This window comes from Chiloscyllium plagiosum, chromosome 12 (genome assembly GCF_004010195.1).
Source record: "Chiloscyllium plagiosum isolate BGI_BamShark_2017 chromosome 12, ASM401019v2, whole genome shotgun sequence".
Taxonomy (NCBI): Eukaryota; Metazoa; Chordata; class Chondrichthyes; order Orectolobiformes; family Hemiscylliidae; genus Chiloscyllium; species Chiloscyllium plagiosum.
The window spans coordinates 24,664,802-24,686,382 of record NC_057721.1 but is presented as its reverse complement, the minus strand read 5'-3'; the positions used below and the strand labels follow the sequence as shown (position 1 = coordinate 24,686,382).

Here is a 21,581-nt window from a genome sequence, read left to right as displayed (position 1 = left end):
GCCATGCTTATATAATTAGAATAGTGCATCAAACCATTCTCGTTTTGCTCTAGAAAATCTTCTTTCAACGAAGGCACAATGAAAAACAAATTGTTAGTATGGTACTATAGATCTCCCCCAACTTCTCACTTTCTTCCCATCTCAGTTCCTTTGAAATGCATGCTGCTGCTCCTTGCACTCTGGAGTCACAGAGCTTTACAACACAAAAAAGGCCTTTCAGCCCATCGAGTCTGCATCAGTCAAAAACAAGCACCTAAATATTCTAATCCATTTTCTAGCACTTGGCTCAAAGCTCAGTGTGCCTTGACATCACAAGTGCACATCTAAATACTTTTTGAATGTTCTGAGGGTTCCGGCCACCACCACTCTTACAGGCAGTGAGTTCCAGATTCCCATCTCCTTTATAATTCTTTATTACTTACGTCACCTCTAAACCTCTTGCCCCTTATCTTAAATGCCCACTGATCATTGATCCCTCCGCCAAGGGGAAAGGTTCCTTCCTGTCTCCCCTGTATTCCACTTGCAATAAGTGAACTGTTAGACAATTGGGACAGCAATTAATATCCACATACCTAGGGACTTCATTTTCTCCAGTGTTGCTTCAGTTAGCACATGCACATTAAATAGCAAAGTAAACTATTTTAACACGATTGTTAATCTATGTGTTTCTAAAAGGTTAATAACTGTATTGAAATAACCCACAAAAGGACCTGAATGAATGATCCAATAGATAAGCAAGGGAAATTATTTCTCTGCCATCAAGTGGGACATATATTTTCCTGTTACAATTTTTAATAAATTAGAACATTATTACAAACCAGTAGCCATTTTCTCCCTCGACTGAAGGGATTTTCTTCATGAGTCATATAGCTCTCTGTTCAATTCTGTATGCTAGTATTAAAGAATTCACATAAGCCCTAAAACTGTGTATGACCACCAGCATCAGAAGCAAATCAAATGCTCTGCAACTACAACTACAGTGACTTTAAATGCAAATTGTTAACCTATTAGAGCCCAACTGAATTGGTTATCCTCTTGCTGTTATCTGAAGCGTTGATTTCTAAATAATGTGTATGAAAGTGGTCAGGACTGGAGCATAAAGCTTTTTGAAACTTCTGCCTCTATGAAGCAGGATTAAATCTGTAAACAAAAAGAACATCTCATTTTCCACTTGGGGACCCTGCGGACTTCAGGACAAATGTTGAGTCCAATAACTTTAGAGCCTCCTTCCATCCTTCCATGTCTTTTTACCCACCCCACACCCAGACCAATTATGACATGGGTTGTTTTGAGCACAGTCATCCACTTCCACATACTCATCAGCCCATTATTACAGTATATGGATTGTATTCAGCACAGATAATCTGCTTTCTCACTCTTCGCTTTTATTGTCTCTTATTCAGCTTTCCTTCTGTCCTGAACTAAAAATTAACAAAGTATAGATACTGGAAATCAGAAACCAAAACAGAAATTGCTGTGAAAACTCAGCAAGTCTGGCAGCATCTGTGGTGAGAAAGCAGAGTTAACATTTCAGATCCAGTGACTCTTCTTGAGAACAGTTCAGTTCTTTTTTTGTTTCACATCTTCAGCATCTGCAGTCCTTTGTTTGATATTAAATCTGTAAACCCTGGAAAGGTTAAACTTGATATCTTTTTCAAAAAGTATTTCAAGGAAAGGAAAAATATATGACTGCAGATTACCTTTTATTAATGGCTGCCCATGAAACGTTAATGTTGTCTGCCATCAGTTCCACCTTCCTGGTATTGTCCATTGAGTAATCCCGCAAAAGCTTCCGTGCAAGTTCATTGGCTATGTCTACATTTCTCTGCCACTGCCGCAGCTCCTTCATGAATTGCTGAAAAACAAATTAAAATAAATGACTGATATTATATAGGGAAGAAAAACCTAATGAAAACCAGTGAGGGGGAAGATTTAGTGTGGATTATTCTCATTCTTTAAATGCAAATTACATGTGCAATTATTTTCCTCCTCAAACTGAGAGTAATCGAAAATCCCTTTGCAAGCTGCATAAAACAATGGGTAAGAATTATGTTGCTAAATTCAGGATTGTTTTTAATCTCCTTTACAATTGATGTAGCTTTACCTGTGCAACAGACATTTGCATTGCTAATTTTGTACAATCAAAAAGACAAGTTAAGACTTAACAATCGCACTTTTTCTAATCCTTGCAACACTGCCTTTTTGATTAATGTCCATGACTAATAGACTTCAGTGTACAAGCAAAAGCCTCTGAAATAACAAATTATTCCTCTCTGGTGCGGGGCTTTCAATTCACCGTACCTTCAATATCTCTACAACGTACACATAAGTATCAGAATAGTGTTCAGTTTCACATTATGTGAAATCTGACAAACATTTCAATTGACTTTTCATGCAAAATCTTTTTCTGCATCCCTTTTATAAATCTGAAACTTCAATTCTTTTTAGTGTACAGATTACAGTGTACTGAACAAATTTTCCTCATATTTAGGTTACAAAGATCGACTCCCTTGTACAGTATTCCCGTAAGTTACACATGCATCTTATAATTCGAACAGTCTGCATCACCTCAGGATTGTGGCTATTTCCTTGCCTTCCAGCCAACATGGTGGTGAACTGTGGCTCCAGTCCTTGTCCACTCCATCCACTTCTTTTCTTAATTTTCCTTGTGTTTTTCTTTAAACATTTAATTTTTAAAATTTACTTAGATGGGAATGGAAGAGGTGAGTCCTGGACCAGAGGCTGTTGTGGAGAGGCATGTCACGGACTGGAGACCGTTGTGAGAAGGGGAGTCCCAGACTGGAGGCCATCGCAGGGAGCTGAGTCCCAGACTGGAGGCCATCGTGGGGAGATGAGTGCCAGACTGGAGGCCATTGTGGGGAGGTTAGTCCCGGATTGGAAGCCGTTGTGAGGAGGGGAGTCCCCGACTGGAGGTCATCGCAGGGAGGGGAGTCCTGAACTGGAGGCCATTGTGCGGAGGTTAGTCCTGGATTGGAGACCATCATGGGAAGGGGAGTACCAGACTGGAGGCTGGTGCAGGGAGGCAAGTCTCAGACTAGAGGCCATCGCGGGGAGGGGTGTCCCAGACTGGAGGTCATTGTGGGGAGACAAGTCCCAGACTGGAGGCCGTCGCGGGGAGATGAGTCCCAGTCTGGAGGCCACTTGGGGAGACAAGTCCTAGACTGGAGGCCATTGTGGTGAGGCGGGTCCCAGTCTGGAGGCCATCGCTGGGAGACGAGCCCCAGTCTGGAGGCCATTATGGGGAGGTTAGCCCAGGACTGGAGGCCATCGCGGGGAGTTTAGTCCCAGACTGGAGGCCATTGTGGGGAGGCGAGTCCCAGTCTGGAGGCCATCGTGGGAAGGTTAGTCCCGAACTGTAGGCCATCGCGGGGAGACAGGTCCCAGTCTGGCGGCCATTGTGGGGAGGCGAGTCCCAGTCTGCTGGCCGTCGTGGGGAGGCGAGTCCCGGACTGGAGGCCATTGTGGGGAGGTGAGTCCTGGACTGGAGGCCATTGTGGGGAGGTGAGTCCTGGACTGGAGGCCATTGTGGGGAGGTGAGTCCCAGACTGGAGGCCATTGTGGAGAGGCAAGACTCAGACTGGAGGCGAGACCCGGACTGGAAGCCATCGTGGGGAGGGATGTCCCAGACTGGAGGCTGGTGCAGGGAGGAGAGTCCTGCACAGGAGGTTGATTCAGGGAGGCAAGTCCCGGACTGGAGGCCATCGCGGGGAGACGAGTCCCACACTGGAGGCCATCGTGGAGAGGTGAGACCCAGACTGGAGGCCATTGTGGGGAGGCGAGTCCCAGACTGGAGGCCATCGCGGGGAGACGAGTCCCTGACTGGAGGCCATCACAGAGAGGAGAGTCCCAGACTGGAGGCCATCGTGGGGAGGTGAGATTCAGACTGGCGGCCATCGTGGGGAGACGAGTCCCAGTATGGAGGCCATCGCAGGGAGACGAGTCCCAGACTGGAAGCCATTGTGGGGAGACGAGTCCCAGACTGGAGGCCATCGCAGGGAGACGAGTCCAAGGCTGGAGGCCATCACGGTGAGACGAGTCCCAGTCTGGAGGCCATTGTGTGGAGGCGAGTTCCAGTCTGGAGGCCATTGTGGGGAGGCGAGACCCGGACTGGAGGCCATTGTGGGGAGGCGAGACCCGGACTGGAGGCCATTGTGGAGAGGCGAGACCCAGACTGGAGGCCATTGTGGGGAGGTGAGTCCCAGACTGGAGGCCATTGTGGGGAGGCGAGTCCCAGACTGGAGGCCATTGAGGGGAGGCGAGACCCAGACTGGAGGCCATTGTGGGGAGGCGAGACCCAGACTGAAGGCCATTGTGGGAAGGCGAGTCCCAGACTGGAGGCCATTGTGGGAAGGCGAGACCTGGACTGGAGGCCATTGTGGGGAGGCGAGACCTGGACTGGAGGCCATTGTGGGGAGGCGAGACCCGGACTGGAGGCCATCGTGAGGAGGCGAGACCCGGACTGGAGGCCATTGTGGGGAGGCGAGACCCGGACTGGAGGCCATCGTGGGGAGGCAAGGCCATTTGTGGATTGGAGGTGAGGCCTTGAATTTAGAAGGTTGGCGTGGTTTGGAGACTTCTCCTGGTGCGGTCTGGAGGCTTGGTGCCAGCATGAGAATGACTAGGGTGGAAGGACTGTAAACTGACTAATTTATTTTTACTTTTTATTATTATGCTGTACTTTTTTTCCGATTTTATACCAAATACTTAAGTATCTGCGCCTGGGTACTTTGTACTTAAAACGGCACCATAAGTGGCAACACTGCAAACTTTTCATTCGAGTGCATGTGACAGGCTCAGCCTGTGACTCACTGTAACCTTCAGATTATTGAAATTATTCCACACTAAATCATACTTACTGATTGTGCTTGTTCAAACTGATATGTGTCAACTCTGTTTTCCAAGCAGCATCAGGTATAAACTTTATCATTTTAAAAGCCTCAATATTTTTGCCACTTTCTGTCTCTGAAACCTCCTCCACAGCAACAAGCCCAAACTCTACATTCCATTGACTCCAGGCTCATGTCCTAATTTAATTGGAGTGCAATGCTACCAAACCCTGTCAGATCTTCTTTCCCATCCAATTTAGTGATTAGCTACTGTGTATATGGCACCACCACTGAAGAATGGGAGTCGGCTAACTCAGTTGGCTGGAGAGTTGGTTTGCAATGCAGATTAATGCCAATAGCTTGGGTTCAATTTCAACACTGCTACCATGAAGGACTCTCCTCCTTAACCTCGTCTGTTGCCTGAGGTGTGGTGATCATCAGGTTAAACTGTCACCAGTGATCTCTCTCTCTCATAACCATCTGATGAGGGAGCAGCGCTCTGAAAGCTAGTGCCTCCAATTAAACCTGTTGGACTATAACCTGGTGTTGTGTGATTTTTAATCTCTCTAAATAGGTATATAACTATTGTGCACTTCAAAGCTGCACTAGCAACTACCATTGTAATGCTGCAACCAGGATATTGTGTGTTTAGGAACACACACCCAACTCATAGATTGAAACAGCTGCATCTCTGGGCTCTTTGCTCGCTGTCGGAACGCTCACTTGCTCTGAGTCAACCTGTATGCTCAAAGCATCACTGCCACACCTGGTTGTGCTTTGCCTTCTCAGCAGGAGATATCAGGCTCAAATTATTACTGTATTGCCATGCCATTCAACGCAGACACAAAGCCAAGAAGTTTGTCGTAGGTGTAATCGAGACTCAGTAAAAGGGTTCCTTCACTAAGAGGATCCCAGCAGTGTAAGTCAAGGAACATCAACGTGCAGTATCAGTCCAGCACCCGCTCAGGGCAGTGAAAGTCAGGATCCTCTTTGCCGAAGGGGTGAGGAAATATATGAAGGGCAGCCCGCCACCTGCTTTCAACTAGGTGAGCGGTATTCAAGTTTCAGTAAGTGAATTAACATTGACATTTCAATCAGAGAAATCAAAAAAAGTTTTCTTTGAAATGACAGTTCTGTGTTTTTGTCAATTTTTGTTGCAATGTAAGCAACATAGAATCTGATCTGAGAGTCGAAATTACAGAAAAGCTTTTGTGTCAATGTAAAAGTTTTAAACTGTTGACAGACTTGAAATAATTTCCTCTTGGTCTCTTCCTCAAAGACTAACGTGTATTTTTAACACAGCCCTCTATTTCTCATTGCTTCATTGTTTGAATTTAGACAGTGGCACTTATACAGGGTTAAGTATTATGTCAGTGACCCAGTTCAAGATGACAGCAAGGGAACCTAAACTAGAAATCTATTTTTCCCACAAGACGCATGCCATTTATTTCTAATGGGAAAAAGATATCAGTACATAAATCACGGTGTCGGAAATGACCTTCTGGGAAAGATACTAACATCTAAACAACTCTAAATAATGCACAAAACCATTTTTCCAGTGTAGTACCGAACAATATTTGGAACAACAAATGTCAGGTTTGTGCTAACTCAGATGTGATGGCAAATAGTGCGCCACGATGGCTCTCAGTGTTGTTGGGTAGAAAGGAAGAATAATAATAACAGCTTTATTTACTGATCCCAACTGAAACGCTTTCACATGAACTACAGTGAACTTAGCTTGGCTGCAATGCTTCTGATGTTGGTAAGTTCCTGGTGTTTGCTGTCTGGTCTCGTGCATAAAGAATGGCTGTGAAGATGAAGTACAGAAGGGCAGTTGATGCCCATGGAATTGTGTGCAAAAATCAAATATTTCTGTAAGGAAGGAAGGAAATTTGGGAACGGACTTTGTGCAGCAAAAGTAGTCAACAAAAATAGATGGTTGTATTGATATTCCATGGAACAAAGATCAAGGCTCAAGGTGCGGTAAGAAACCAGATCAATCAACAGTAAGTTTGGCAATGAAAATCAATGAATTGCTAACTACACTGCTGACTGCCTCCATGTTTTATCCTGGATCAGTGCCAAACAAAACTGGACCATGCTGTAGAGCAGACAGAGGGACAATAGTGCAGGTTCACTTTGAATTTTAATGTCAACAAACACCCTTTTGCTATAGCAATGACGGCTCTACATTTCCATTCAAAAGTCTCCTGTGACAAGCCAAAACTTAATTACTAATTTCTAACCATGTTACATTTCTCACACAATAATCTGAAACTCGAAATGTGTCGAACAACTGATGAATGCTGCACAGTTAGTTGGTTGAGAACAATTCCATGTTAGGTTGCTGCTGAGCAGCTGAAGGTTTGAGTTTGTAATTTAGTGGAAAGATTATATTAAAAGTCACTCAGCCTCAAAACCCCATTAGTACAGGACAGGATTTTAAACACTCAAAAATATCACAAAACAATAAAGGATATATTGCAGCAGTCAGTTCTTACTGAGTTTTCACTAGATGGCAGCACTTCATGGCAAGAGTGGAGCCTTGTAACATTTAGTCTTGCGACAATTCCATCAGCAGAGCTGTGGTACTTTATTTTGTCCTTGCAACCCATTTAAAAATTAAATACTTGGGCTGTAGCTCTAACAACCCATGCTTGTACCGAATGACTGCAAGGCGATTGGTGGACTTCTGTGATAACGAATACAATTTCATGCATTCTATTGCAGTTTGCAGTTGAAAATTCCTCTAGTACCACTCAGTGAAAGTGACATAAATGTAAACATTCAATGGCAGCTCCTGTTCTCTCTTGAGAACATCCCATTTAATGTTGCCAATACTGTAACCCATGATTCAACTCGGCATTTCTCAAATGTAGCTTTTCATCTAGCTGGACCTCTTCCCTGCTGGTTTGAATCTAAGTAGATTTGAGATGCTGTATCTAAAGGGAGGTCTTGAAATGCTGGGTTTCAGTGCTATTAGTCAAATAAAGGCCCAATCACATGATTTATATTGCTAACTAGTGGCATGGTGGCTCAGGGGTTAGCATTGCTGCCTCACAGTTCGATTCCAGCCCCATGCCCTGTCTGTGCAGAGTTTGCACATTCTGCCCATGGCTGTGTGGGTTTCCTCTGGGTGCTCTGGTTTCCTCCCACAATCCAAAGATGTGCAGGATAGGTGAACAGGCCATGCTAATTGCCCACAGTGTTCAGGAATGTGTAGGTTAGGTGCATTATCTGGGGGTAAATGTACAGTAATAGGGGAGGGAAATGGGTCTGGGTGGGTTACTCTTCAGAGGATGGCTGGATGGCCTGTTTCCACACATCCTAATTATAGCTATCTTTCACACTAATACACTCTTCAAGCTACTTCATATCAATGCAGAAGTGTGTTAGACACACTTAAAATGTTTCAACGTTGTGCGCTTTGATTTGCTCGTCTGTTGAATTTTGAATTATGTTTATGTAGCTGGCAATAGACAGTGTTTGCACTTTGATAATGTATGGGTTTGATCACTATCCAATGACAGTTGCATGTACACTGAAAGAGACAGAATGAAGCTTAACAGTGATGCCACTTTGTTCTCACAGCCAGCAATAGAGATTGTCTGGGATTACCTAAGACGATTAGCATTTGGTGAGGTCCTGCAGAACATTACAGCATTGAGGAATTATGCTCCAAAAGAGCGAACCAGCTTCAAAAGAGGATATAAATTTGGGAAGAGAAAAATCATACGCAACAACTTTATAAGGACCTTTGACACATTTCACCAGCTAAAAAAGGAGGCCAAACAAGGAACCAGGAATAATAAGAATACAGTTTCTGAGGTCCTACAATTTTACAATTTGATTTTCATAAATTTTCCGTATTTGCAAAATGAGCTGGTTAATCCAGCTTTCAATTTTCTGGCTCCATTTATTCATTCATAATCTACAAGTGCAAGTCATTCAAATTGCCACAAGAAGCCCATGTAAAGTGCTTCATACTTGTCATTGCTTGGAAATGTCAGCAAAGATGACTGCATGTTCTCGAGGCTGTTGATGTTCCATGTGCTGCCACTGCAGGAAGTGATCGAGTTAACAAGTACCCATTCCAATGCTGTAAACATTATAAGAGAATTCAGCTGTTTCCAGATATCAAATTTTGTTAAAGCATGCCTAGAGGGCTAAGCCAAGTGCATTTCTCACACAATATTTTTCAAAATCGCTTTGAGCAGTTTTCAACCGAGATGATGCACTTGAAAGTTTAACATACAGTCAAAATTTCAGTCAAATTTATGAGGCAAAACACCATAAGGCAGAATAACAAATAATAATTGGATTCTCAAAATTTTCCATTATGTCAGAAAAATTGCAGTTCCGCTTAAAAGCACTGAGCAAAGGAGGTTACCATTTTGTATGTGAATAAAAAAACTGCAGAGTAAAAGTGAAGATGCACTCGGGTCCCTTCAGACATGAACTTAGGTACATGGAAAGGAGGTTAAAATCCCATGGGTAGGAAATGGTTCAAACCACCACTGACCTTCACTCTAAAAGAACAAACAAAATAGAGAACTTGGAGTCAACAATGTTAAGTTCCCAAGGAAGCCCAGCCTACTAACCAAATACAGAACATCCCTTCCCCATTTCGGCAGAGGTTCCTCCATTGAAAACGTTCACATTATCCAACAGCCGACAGGCAAGATGCTCCACAGGAGCACAATAATTTTTGGATTCTCAATTAATGTTGTCTCTGGCACATTCGTTTTGGTTGACAAAAACTGGTCTGTATTCCTTCTCATTACTATATCGTTTCTTGTCTGTACAGTGTAGGAGACTGGTCTCTGTCTGTGCTATGATGATTGAGTGGTACCCACTGCTCACTCAGGGTGTAATCCCTCACCAATGCTTCTTGACGTTTTTTGGAAAATGCTGTGTTTGGCCTTGTTGTCTTGTTGTATAACCTAATTCTGTTGTTTCCTGTCAACAACACCTCGTTGCGCTACCTCATGCTCCCACGAGGAGGTTGAACAGTTCATCCACTTTACTAACACCTTCCACCCCAACCTCAAATTTATCTGGACCATCTCAGACTCCTCCCTCCCCTTCCTAGACCTCTCCATTTCTATCTCAGGCGACCGACTCAACACAGACATTTACTATAAACCGACCGACTCCCACAGCTACCAAGATGACACCTCCTTCCCGTCTGCCCCCTGTAAAAACACCATCTCATATTCCCAATTCCTTTGCCTCCGCCGCATCTGCTCCCAGGAAGACCAATTCCAATACCGAACAACCCAGATGGCCTCATTCTTCAAAGACCGCAATTTCCCCTCAGACGTGGTTGACGATGCTCTCCACTGCATCTTCTCCACTTCCCGCTCCTCCGCCATTGAACCCTGCCCCTCCAATTGCTACCAGGACAGAACCCCACTGGTCCTCACCTACCACCCCACCTTCCTCCAGATACATCCAAACAGACCCCACCACCAAGGATATATTTCCCTCCCCTCCCCTATCAGCGTTCTGGAAATACTACTCCCTCCCTGACTCCCTCGTCAGGTCCACACCCCCCCACCAATCCGACCTCCACTCCTGGCACCTTCCCCTGCAACCGCAAGAAATGCAAAACTTGCGCCCACACCTCCCCCCTCACTTCCCTCCAAGGCCCCAAGGGATCCTTCTATATCCATCACAAATTCGCCTGCACCTTCACACACATCATTTACTGCATCCGCTGCACCCGATGTGGCCTCCTCTACATTGGGGAGACAGGCCGCCTACTTGCGGAACGTTTCAGAGAACACCTCTGGGACATCCGCACCAACCAAAACCCTCGGACTCAGCACCGCCTTCTTGACCTGCAATCTTCTTCCCGACCTCTCCGCCCCACCCCCTCTCCGGCCTATCACCCTCACTTTAACCTCCTTCCACCTATCGCATTCCCAATGACCCTCCCCCTTGTCCCTCCTCCCTACCTTTTATCTTAGTCTGCTTGGCACACCTTCCTCATTCCTGAAGAAGGACTTATGCCTGAAACGTCGATTCTCCTGCTCCTTGGATGCTGCCTGACCTGCTGCGCTTTTCCAGCAACATATCTTTCAGCAACGACACCTATTGTCCAACATGGTTTCAGCAAATCAAATGTCATGCATAACTGACACTTCACCAAGAACAATGCCAGAGAACTTTGAATCATTGAGTGGGTTGTGGTTCCAGTATGTTACCAAGAATTTTGCTCAGAATTCTACCAATAAGAAAGCTAAGCAGACACCTGAGGTGAGCTAACAGCCACACAGGAATCAATGCCCTGTGGAGCTTCTTACCTATCAGCTGTTGGATAGTGTGAATGTTTGCAATGGAGGAAGCTCTGATGTAATGGGGAAGGGATGGTCTGTATTTGGTAAGTAGGGTGGACTGTCATTTTCAGAGTCCGATCACATGACATCATGATGGTATCCTTGCTGCTGCAGAATGAACACCTGATTAATGAAGCTCCTCCTGGTGTTAAACAATTAGGCCTCTTGGTCTTTCTTGGGAACTTAACATTGTTGACTCCAACTTCTTTTGGACTCCAAATACTTTTGCCATGCTAACAAAATGGATCCTGTAATTAACAACAGAAAGTATTGGTAAAACTCAACAGGTCTGGCAGCATCTGTGGAGAAAGCAATGCGACTCTTCTTTCGAACTATTGCTGTGCTTGGATGATATAATGCGTTAGACTGAAGGATGAACTATTTTATACAGTCATGGAGGATCAGGATTTTGTCTTCCTCTGTGTAATTTTGTGCAATGTACCAGGACAATCCCATATTTGATTATGTATAAAGTCAGGTAAGCTCATTCGGAGGCATGATGGAGGAAAGCAAATTATAAATTTTCTCAGCATCACTATGAAGTCAGGAAACCTATACCGAGTACCTACCTACCCAAAGACTTCTGCCGCAAAATATTAAAGTTTACGATATAGTGAGGCCAATATCTATTATCAAATAGTTCACAGACTAGGCTCAGACATTTAAAATGATCACTGGGATCAGATATTCAAAGGCAGGTGAACTGCAAAGGAATTAAAAGTGAAGAAGTGGAATGGGCCTTACCACCTTATATTTCATGATTCATATTTACTATGAGCTTCTGTGTCTTGTAAATAACGACACATAATTGATTATCATGAATGACTCATAATTAGTCAGCTTTCAAATTACTAAAACCGTTACTCCCACCTTTTCAAAATAAATGGCAAAGTCATAAAATATATAAGAAATTGCATTGAGAACCTTTCTGTCAAGTGAAGTCACTTAATCATGATGACATCAGCATTAACTATTCAAGGAAATTTCAGCCAATTGTTAAAAAAAAGAATTGCATTGATGTGGCATTTTATCAGCCCTCTGGGATATTAAGGAATCGAAGGCCAGCTCTGAAGCACAAGCTACTATTATATGAACAAGTGGAGCAGCTAATTTTCACCAAAGATCTTCAAACTGTAAATGAAAGAACAAACATAGAATCTACGTTTTTGGTAATAATGTTGGTCAACTGCTTGCTCAACACTGTCATCTTTCCCTCAAGGATACGACTACTGCCACTGAGACTTATTAGAATGTCCTCTCTATAATCGAGGCTACCAAAGCAGTGAAATACTAAGGGAATTGTACACTGTCAAAGGTGTCAAAATTATCAGGCCAGACGTTAAACTCATGATGTTTCTGGCACCTCAGGTAGATGTAAAAATCCTGTTGAATGAATTGGAGAAGAGCCAGGAATTTTGGCGAATATTGTGCCCTTACCCAACTCGTTACAAAAACTATCTGGTTATTTATCTGAAAACGACTTGTGGATCTTGCTGTACCCCAACTGGCTTCTCCATTTTTTTCAATAAACCACAAATTGCTCTAAACCATCCTGCGCTTTCAAAAGAGCAGTATCCATGCAAGCATGCTTTTCACCAGGATAGGGACAGTCAGCATCTGTGGGACACAGCACAGCCTGTGACAAAAGGGCGTGGGCAGTTAAGTGTCATTTCATGATATTTCCAAGGCTTATGTCATCCCCAGATTTTGAAATTGAGCCACAGACACTCACATTGAGGTCATTCATATATATCAGGAAAGGCCAGGGTCCTAACACTAACCAGTGGCTTACCTTATTGTATACTATTCACTAGCCCATAAAACATCTATAGTTTTCTGTTTCCTAACACTCAGCCTTTTATGCAATAGGCTTCAGCTTTGTTGACAAACTTGTCATATTGAACTCTTTCAAATGCCACATTAAGCATCAAAACCTTAAGAGAATTAAAACTGATTTACTTGACATTTATTGAAGTGACTGTTAATTTTATCCCAATTATGATATCTAACCACTTTCCCAACATTTGAAGTTAAACTGAATTTTAATATTCTGAGTTGCACACAATGGAAGAGGCTTAAAGTGTCTCAAAGGGAATGGAGTACAAAATACGGAAGTCTTGCTAAAACTGTACAAGGTACCAGTCAGACAACACGTGGAATATTATGAACAGCTTTACTCCCTTTCTCTAAAGAAAGATACAATAGCATTGGACGCAATCCAGAGAAGGATCATGAGACTGATCCTATGTATGGAGGAGAGGTTGAGTAGGTTGGATCTTTCGGAGACTGGAAGTCGACTTTATTAAAACATATAATGTTCTGAGGTCACTTGATATGGTAAATTCAAGGAGATTATTTCCACTTGTGGGAGAGTCAAGGACCATTAGGGCATTGTCTGAGAGGACGCTTTGCTCAGTTAAGACAGAGATGAAGAACTTCTTCTCTCAAAAGGTGGCGACTCTGTGAAATTCTTGACTGCAGACAGCTGTAGAAGCTGGTTCACGAAGTGTATTCAACGTCAAGGGAGCCCAATTGATTGAGAATCAACAGTTATGGGGAAAAGGCAGGAAAGTGGGCTTGAGCATGATCTGATCAGCCACAATCTCATTGAATACGAGAGCAGAGCTAATAGGCCAAATGACCTACTTCTGCTTCTATGTCTTCTGCTGCTGGTGATGCAATCTTTGGCTGAACCATCGCAGGCTCCAAAATCCAGAGGTTAGCAGCCATTAGCATCCTGACAGTCAGAACAGGTGAATGAGAGCCTGCTTTTAGTTTTGCTGAAACCACAGGGTTTGCATAAACGGAAAAGGGAGAGAAAGAATTTATAGCTGTACCAAGGTTATCACATGGATGTTTGACACTATTACATTGCCACTTCACTGTTCAACATTTAGGAACAGAAACTTTACTTCAAAGGTCTGGAGTCCTGTTGTCCCCATTGTAACCTGCTTCCTCATAAAGTCATAGAGATGTACAGCATGGAAACAGACCCTTCAGTCCAATCTGTCCATGTCGACCAGATATCCTAACCCAATCTAGTCCCACCTGCCAGCACCCGGCCCATATCCCTCCAAACCCTTCCTATTCACGTACCCATCCAAATGCCTCTTAAATGTTGCAATTGTACCAGCCTCCACCACTTCCTCTGGCAGCTCATTCTATACACGTACTATCCTCTGTGTGAAAAAGTTGCCCTGTAGGTCTGTTTTATACCTTTCCCCTCTCATCCTAAAACTATGCCCTCTAGTTCTGGACTCCCCGACCCCAGGGAAAAGACTGTGTCTATTTATCCTATCCATGCCCCTCATAATTTTGTAAATCTCTATAAGGTCACCCCTCAGCCTCCGATGCTCCGATGGAAAACAGCCCCAGCCTGTTCAGCCTCTCCCTATAGCTAAAATCCTCCAATGCTGGCAACATCCTTGTAAATCTTTTCTGAACCCTTTCAAGTTTCACAACATCTTTCCGTTAGGAAGGAGACCAGAATTGCACGCAATATTCCAACAGTGGCTTAATCAATGTCCTGTACAGCCGCAACATGACCTCCCAGCTCCTGTACTCAATACTCTGACCAATAAAGGAAAGCATACCAAATGCCTTCTTCACTATCCTATCTATCTGCGACTCCACTTTCAAGGAGCTATGAACCTGCACTCCAAGGTCTCTTTGTTCAGCAACACTCCCTAGGACCTTACCATTAAGTGTTTACGTCCTGCTAAGATTTGCTTTCCCAAAATGCAGCATCTCACATTTATCTGAATTAAACTTACTTTGCTACTTCTCGGCCCATTGGCCCATCTGGTCAAGATCCTGCTGTAATCTGAGGTAATCCTCTTCACTGTCCACTACACCTCCAATTTTGGTGTCATCTGCAACCTTACTAACTGTACCTCTTATGCTCACATCCAAATCATTTATGTAAATGACAAAAAGTAGAGGACCCAGCACCGATCCTTGTGGCACTCCACTGGTCACAGGCCTCCAATCTGAAAAAAAACCCTCCACCACCACCCTCTGTCTTTTACCTTTGTGCCAATTCTGTATTCAAATGGCTAGTTCTCCTTGTATTCCGTAAGATCTAACCTTGTTAATCAGTCTCCCATGGGGAACCTTGTCGAACGCCTTCTTGAAATCCATATAGATCACATCTACTACTCTGCCCTCATCAATCCTCGTTGTTACTTCCTCAAAAAACGCAATCAAGTTTGTGAGACATGATTTGCCACGCACAAAGCCATGTTGACTATCCCTAATCAGTCCTTGCCTTTCCAAATACATGTACATCCTGTCCCTCAGGATTCCCTCCAACAACTTGCTCACCACCGACGTCAGGCTCACTAGTCTATAGTTCCCTGGCTTGTCCTTGTCACCCTTCTTAAACAGAGCAACCATGTTAGCCAACCTCCAGTCTTCCGGCACCTCACCTGTGATGATCAATGATAAAAATATCTCAGCAAGAGGCTCAGCAATCACTTCTCCAGCTTCCCACAGAGTTCTAGGGTATACCTGATCAGGTCCTGGGGATTTATCCACCTTTACTTGTTTCAAGACATCCAGCACTTCCTCCTCTGTAATATAGACATTTTGCAAGATGTCACCATCTAGTTGCCTACAGTCTATATCTTCCATATTCTTTTCCACAGTAAATACTAATGCAAAATACTTGTTTACTATCTCCTCCATTTTCTGTGGCTCCACACAAAGGCCTCCTTGCTCATCTTTGAGGGGCTCTATTCTCTCCCTAGTTACCCTTTTGTCCTTAATGTATTTGTAAAAACCCTTTGGATTCTCCTTAATTCTATTTGCCAAAGCTATCTCCTGTCCCCTTTTTGCCATCCTGATTTCCCTCTTAAATATACTCCTACTTCCTTTATACTCTTCTAAGGATTCACTCGATCGATCCTGTCTATTCTTTACATATGCTTCCTTCTTTTTCTTAACCAAACCCTTAATTTCTTTAGTCATCTAGCATTCCCTATACCCACCAGCCTTTCCTTTCACCGTAACAGGAATATACTTGCCCCGGATTCTCATTATCTCATTTCTGAATGCTTCCCATTTTCCAGCCGTCCCTTTACCTGCGAACATCTGTCCCCAACCAGCTTTCCAAATTTCTTGCCTGATACCGTCAAAATTGGCCTTTCTCCAATTTAGAACTTCAACTTTTAGATCTATCCATTTCCATTACGATTTTAAATCTAATAGAATTATGGTTGCTAGCCCCAAAGTGCTCCCCCACTGACACCTCAGTCACCTGCCCTGCCATATTTCCGAAGAGTAGGTCACGTTTTGCACCTTCTCTAGCAGGTACATCCACATACATCCTGTCAAGTGACTTTCTACTCTGTAAATAGTATGATAAGAGGGAAAGATGACCATCAGGTGTGAGTGATGTGATGACCTGTTGACTGTGGGATTACTTTATGCTGAAGGCAGGATGTGCCACATGGTTTCAGTATTGACTGACTAGTTGATTGTGCTACCTCAAATTAGTTGAGCATGCCTGAATTAGTCTGTCCTGTGCATCTCTGTCAGCTAAATGAATGCTGCCGTAGTCTGGTCATATCAGGATTCCTCCACCTCTGCCTCTTGTTGCTAGTCCTGCTGCAGCTTAGTCCTGTCTGCTGTGCAATACTGTCCAAGGCGCAGCTAGCCACTACAATCATGGAAGCCCAAGCTGGTACATATAGTGAAGGGTATCAGGTCTATTCAGGTTCCTGAATCTCATCTTTACTATCCCAAATGCCTGCTCAATGAATACTCCATGCCTTCAGTTCTTGCAAAACAAGGGTAAGACGCCTCAGCCTTGAGCTGTCATCGAGCATGTTCTTCAAAGGTAGGCCATCGGTATCAAGTAATGTCGTACACTTGATTAGTGCAGGACAAAGGCATCATGGTGGCTTGCAGGACATGTTGGACAAACTTTCAGCAGTTGCATATAAGATGAACATTAGTGATGTGTGATCCAAATTGGTTGCTAAATAATGCTAGTCCATTTGAGGCTGCCTTATTTGCCATTTGTAAGCAATCTATGATTCAGTGGACCTTTGGGAATCTGGTTTGAGCAGCAAGTCTGAGAGATTCTTCATTTTAAGTGGACCCATTAGTTGTAAAATGACTGCAGGTGGCAGCCCTGGAAACCTGCCATTAGTCACCTTCCATTGAGAAATCCTACTTATGTCACCAGGGAATCCCAGACATGAAGGAAGCTGCAGATTTTAGGGCTCTGGTAACCACAATCACTTCGGGAGTGGTTGTCTGCTCCAGATTGGCTGTAATCATCAGATTCTAACCCTCCCATGGCACTGATACTCATTTACATTGAGAAAGCTTATCCTCTGTGTATATATTCAGAGCTCAGGGTACAGGCACCTAAGAGCTGGAGCTCTGGGCTCATTCCTTCTCTCCCATGGAGCAGGAGGTGGTTAAGGCATCGCCTGCTACTACTGGTATTAATGCTGCTGCTTTTCTTGCTCCCCATCATAGCAACTGCCATGCTGCTATCAAGAGTACATCAAACTTAGAGAACTTAAGGTTGCAGAAATATCCTTCGAAGTTAACCCAAAGCAGTAAAAGGCACACACTCAGATCAAGTCCTGTGAACAAAAACTTTTCACTTAGGCAAAGAAGCAGCCGTGAGATCTTTGTATTGGAAGATTTTCCACTCTGTCAATTGCTCAGCCCCAACCATTCCTGATATCCTCTGATGTTGCTCAAACTGGTGTCTTTCAAGAAACCCAGGCAGTGGAAAGTAGAGACAGAAGCCAGGGTTACAATCCACTTAATTAAGCACATTAATTGCACATCCACTGTTTCACTGGTCTTTCCATATTTCACAAACAATTCTTCAGTTAAATGCAGAAATTGGTGGGTTCCTAGCAGCTTTTTGACACATCAGCACTTTGAGTATTATAGCTTGTTTGCAGCAATATCTATCCACCCTGGCAGGTGGAAGTGTCTCTCAGAAGAACAGACCCTTCCTGTTATCATACATTACAATTTCCTGTCAGGCTTCAATGTGTGAGACAGGTGGTGGAGGCAAGATTATGTTTGTTCCTCCTTGACATTCTAGCATTGCATTCACCTAGTTAAGAAACCCTAAAAACAAGCTAAACATTCAAAAGAAGCTCATTACAAATCATAGTAAAATATTGTGCCTGATTTATTTTGGAAGAGGTATATGAAGAAAAAACTTGTAATTGCATTTGTTTTAAATTGAAAGTCATGTCATTTTGTGTCGCCTGGATTACATACCTGGCATCTAATTTACTGCCTCCTACAGGTCGTTGTTTGAGGCATTAATAACAGGCTGTTGTAATGAATGTTTGATGGGTTAGCCTATTACAAGCACATTATTTCCTTCCTTACATGACTTCATGTAATGAATTTGCATAATTACACTAATGACACATAATTTTTTAACTTTCAGGCCCCATTTATTATCATGTTACATCTGAATAATCAAATGCACATTCAAAGTGCTTCATTACCTTAATTTCACTTTTAAATTGGGTGTAACATTCTCAACATTTGAAACTTTTATCAAAAAGGTAAACTGGTGACAGCAGTTCCACAGAAAGTATAATGCTTCATGATTATATTTTCCCATAGTTATTACATTAACCAACAACCATTGCATGAAATGTCTTGAATAAATAAATGAGAAAAAAATGTTAACTGAAAGGTCAACATAAATACAAAATATTGCCCTGAGCCCAATATAACCTTTCTATTAAATTAATAGAGTGGATAAAGACCCAACCTAAAACTTCTGTTTTATTACTCAATCGAATATCAGGATATTTAGTTCTGCAATGGTCTCTACATTAACAAGAAGGCAGAATGAAAAGTTGCTCAAGCATCAACATTTCCTCCATACAGTGCTCTGTCTAATCTATAATGAGATTCAAATGCAGCTTCACTACTTATTTATGTTTGACTTAACAAATACCCTTTGATCTTCGACTACTTAGCATCAACTACAATTTTAACAGTAGTAAATACAAAACCATAAAATTATTAGGAACATGTTGTTATGTTTTAACTCCCATTGGTTTCCATTGCCTGATGATTGAGATATTCAGAGATTATGTTCATAGTCATAGAGTCATAGAGATGTACAGCATGGAAACAGATCTTTCGGTCCAACCCATCCATGCCAACCAGATATCCCAACCCAATCTAGTCCGACCTGCCAGCACCCGGCCCATATCCCTCCAAACCCTTCCTATTCATATACGCATTCAAATGCCTCTTAAATGTTGCAATTGTACCAGCCTCCACCACTTCCTCTGGCAGCTCATTCCATACATGTACCACCCTCTGTGTGAAAAGGGTGCCCCTTAAGTCTATTTTATATTTTTTCCCTCAAACCCTAAACCTATGCCCTCTAGTTCTGGACTCCCCGACCCCAGGGAAAAGATTGTGTCTAATTATCCTATCCATTCCCCTCATGATTTTGTAAACCTCTGTAAGGTCACCACTCAATCTCCAACGGTCCAGGGAAATCAGCCCCAGCCTGTTCAGCATCTCCCTATATCTCAAATCCTCCAACCTTGGCAACATCCTTATAAAGCTTTTCAAATTTCACAACATCTTTCCGTTAGGAAGGAGACCAGAATTGCACGCAATATTCCAACAGGGGCCTAACCAATGTCCTGTACATCCGCAACATGACCTCTCAACTCTGTAGTCAATGCTCTGACCAATAAAGGAAAGCATATCAAACGCCTTCTTTACTGTCCGATCTACCTGCGGCTCCACTTTCAAGGAGCTATGAACTGGCACTCCAAGGTCTCTTTGTTCGGCAACACTCCCTCGGACCTTACCATTAAGTGTTTACGTCCTGCTAAGATTTGCTTTCCCAAAATGCAGCACCTCGCATTTATCTGAATTAAACTGCATCTGCCACTTCTCGGCCCATTGGCCCATCTGGTCAAGATCCTGTTGTAATCTGAGGTAACCTTCTTTGCTGTCCATTACACCTCCAATTTTGGTGTCATTTGCAAAATTACTAACTATACTTCTTATGCTTGCATCCAAATCATTTATGTAAATGACAAAACGTAATAGACTCAGCACTGATCCTTGTGGCACTTCACTGGTCACAGACTTCTTAAACAGTGGCACCACATTAGCCAACCTCCAGTCTTCTGGCACCTCACCTGTGACTATCGATGATACAAATATCTCAGCAAGAGGCCCAGCAATCACTTCTCTGGCTTCCCACAGAGTTCTAGGGTACACCTGATCATATCCTGGGGATTTAACCATCTTTACCCATTTCAAGACATCTAGCACTTCCTTCTCTGTAATATGGACATTTTGCAAGGTGTCACTATCTATTACCCTACAGTCTATATCTTCCATATCCTTTTCCACAGTAAATACTGATGCAACATACTCGTTTACCATCTCCCCTATTTTCTGTTGCTGATCTTTGAGGAGCCCTATTCTCTCCCTAGTTACGCTTTTGTCCTTAATGTATTTGTAAATACCCTTTGGATTCTCCTTAATTCTTTAACTCTATTTGCAAAGCTCTATAATACAATCCCAACTCTATTTGCAAAGCTATCTCACGTCCCCTTTTTGCTCCCCTGATTTCCCTCTTAAGTATACTCTTACTGCCTTTATACTCTTCTAAGGATTCACTCGATCTATCCTGTCTATACATTACATATGTTTCCTTCTTATTCTTAACCAAACCCTCAATTTCTTTAGTCATCCAGCATTCCCTGTACCTACCTTTCCTTTCACTCTGCCCCAATCAGCTTTTGAAAATTCTTGCCTAATACCGTCAAAATTGGCCTTTTTCCAATTTAGAATTCAACTTTTAAATCTGGTCTATCCTTTTCTATCACTATTTTAAATCTAATGGAATTATGGTTGCTGGCCCCAAAGTGCTTCCCCACTGACACCTCAGTCACCTGTCCTGCCTTATTTCCCAAGAGTAGGTCAAGTTTTGCACCTTCTCTAGTAGATACATCTACATACTGAATCAGAAAATTTTCTTGTACACACTTAACAAATTTCTCTCTATCTAAACCCTTAACACTATGGCAGTCCCAGTTTATGTTTGGAAAGCTATAATCCCTGACCATAACCACCCTATTATTCTTACAGATAGCTGAGATCTCCTTACAAGTTTGTTTCTCAATTTCCCTCTGACTATTAGGGGGTCTATAATACAATCCCAAAAAGGTGATCATCCCTTTCTTATTTCTCAGTTCCACCCAAATAACTTCCCTGGAATGGCGGGACTACCTTACGCTGAAAGACTGGAGCGACTGGGCTTGCATACCCTTGGGTTTAGAAGACTGAGAGGGGATCTGATTGAGACATATAAGATTAGTAAAGGATTGGACACTCTGGAGGCAGGAAACATGTTTCC

General features: G+C 43.1%; 1 protein-coding gene across 5 annotated transcripts in view; it reads right to left on the bottom strand.

The window, feature by feature from the left end:
* The window catches only part of dmd (dystrophin), a 2,012,228-nt gene that overhangs the window by 350,699 nt on the left and 1,639,948 nt on the right, over positions 1-21,581 (bottom strand). For all 5 annotated transcript variants that reach the window (XM_043700735.1, XM_043700733.1, XM_043700734.1 and 2 more), the window contains one exon: positions 1,701-1,855. In XM_043700735.1, the coding sequence (XP_043556670.1) occupies positions 1,701-1,855 (155 nt within the window). The remainder of the gene's footprint in view (positions 1-1,700; positions 1,856-21,581) is intronic.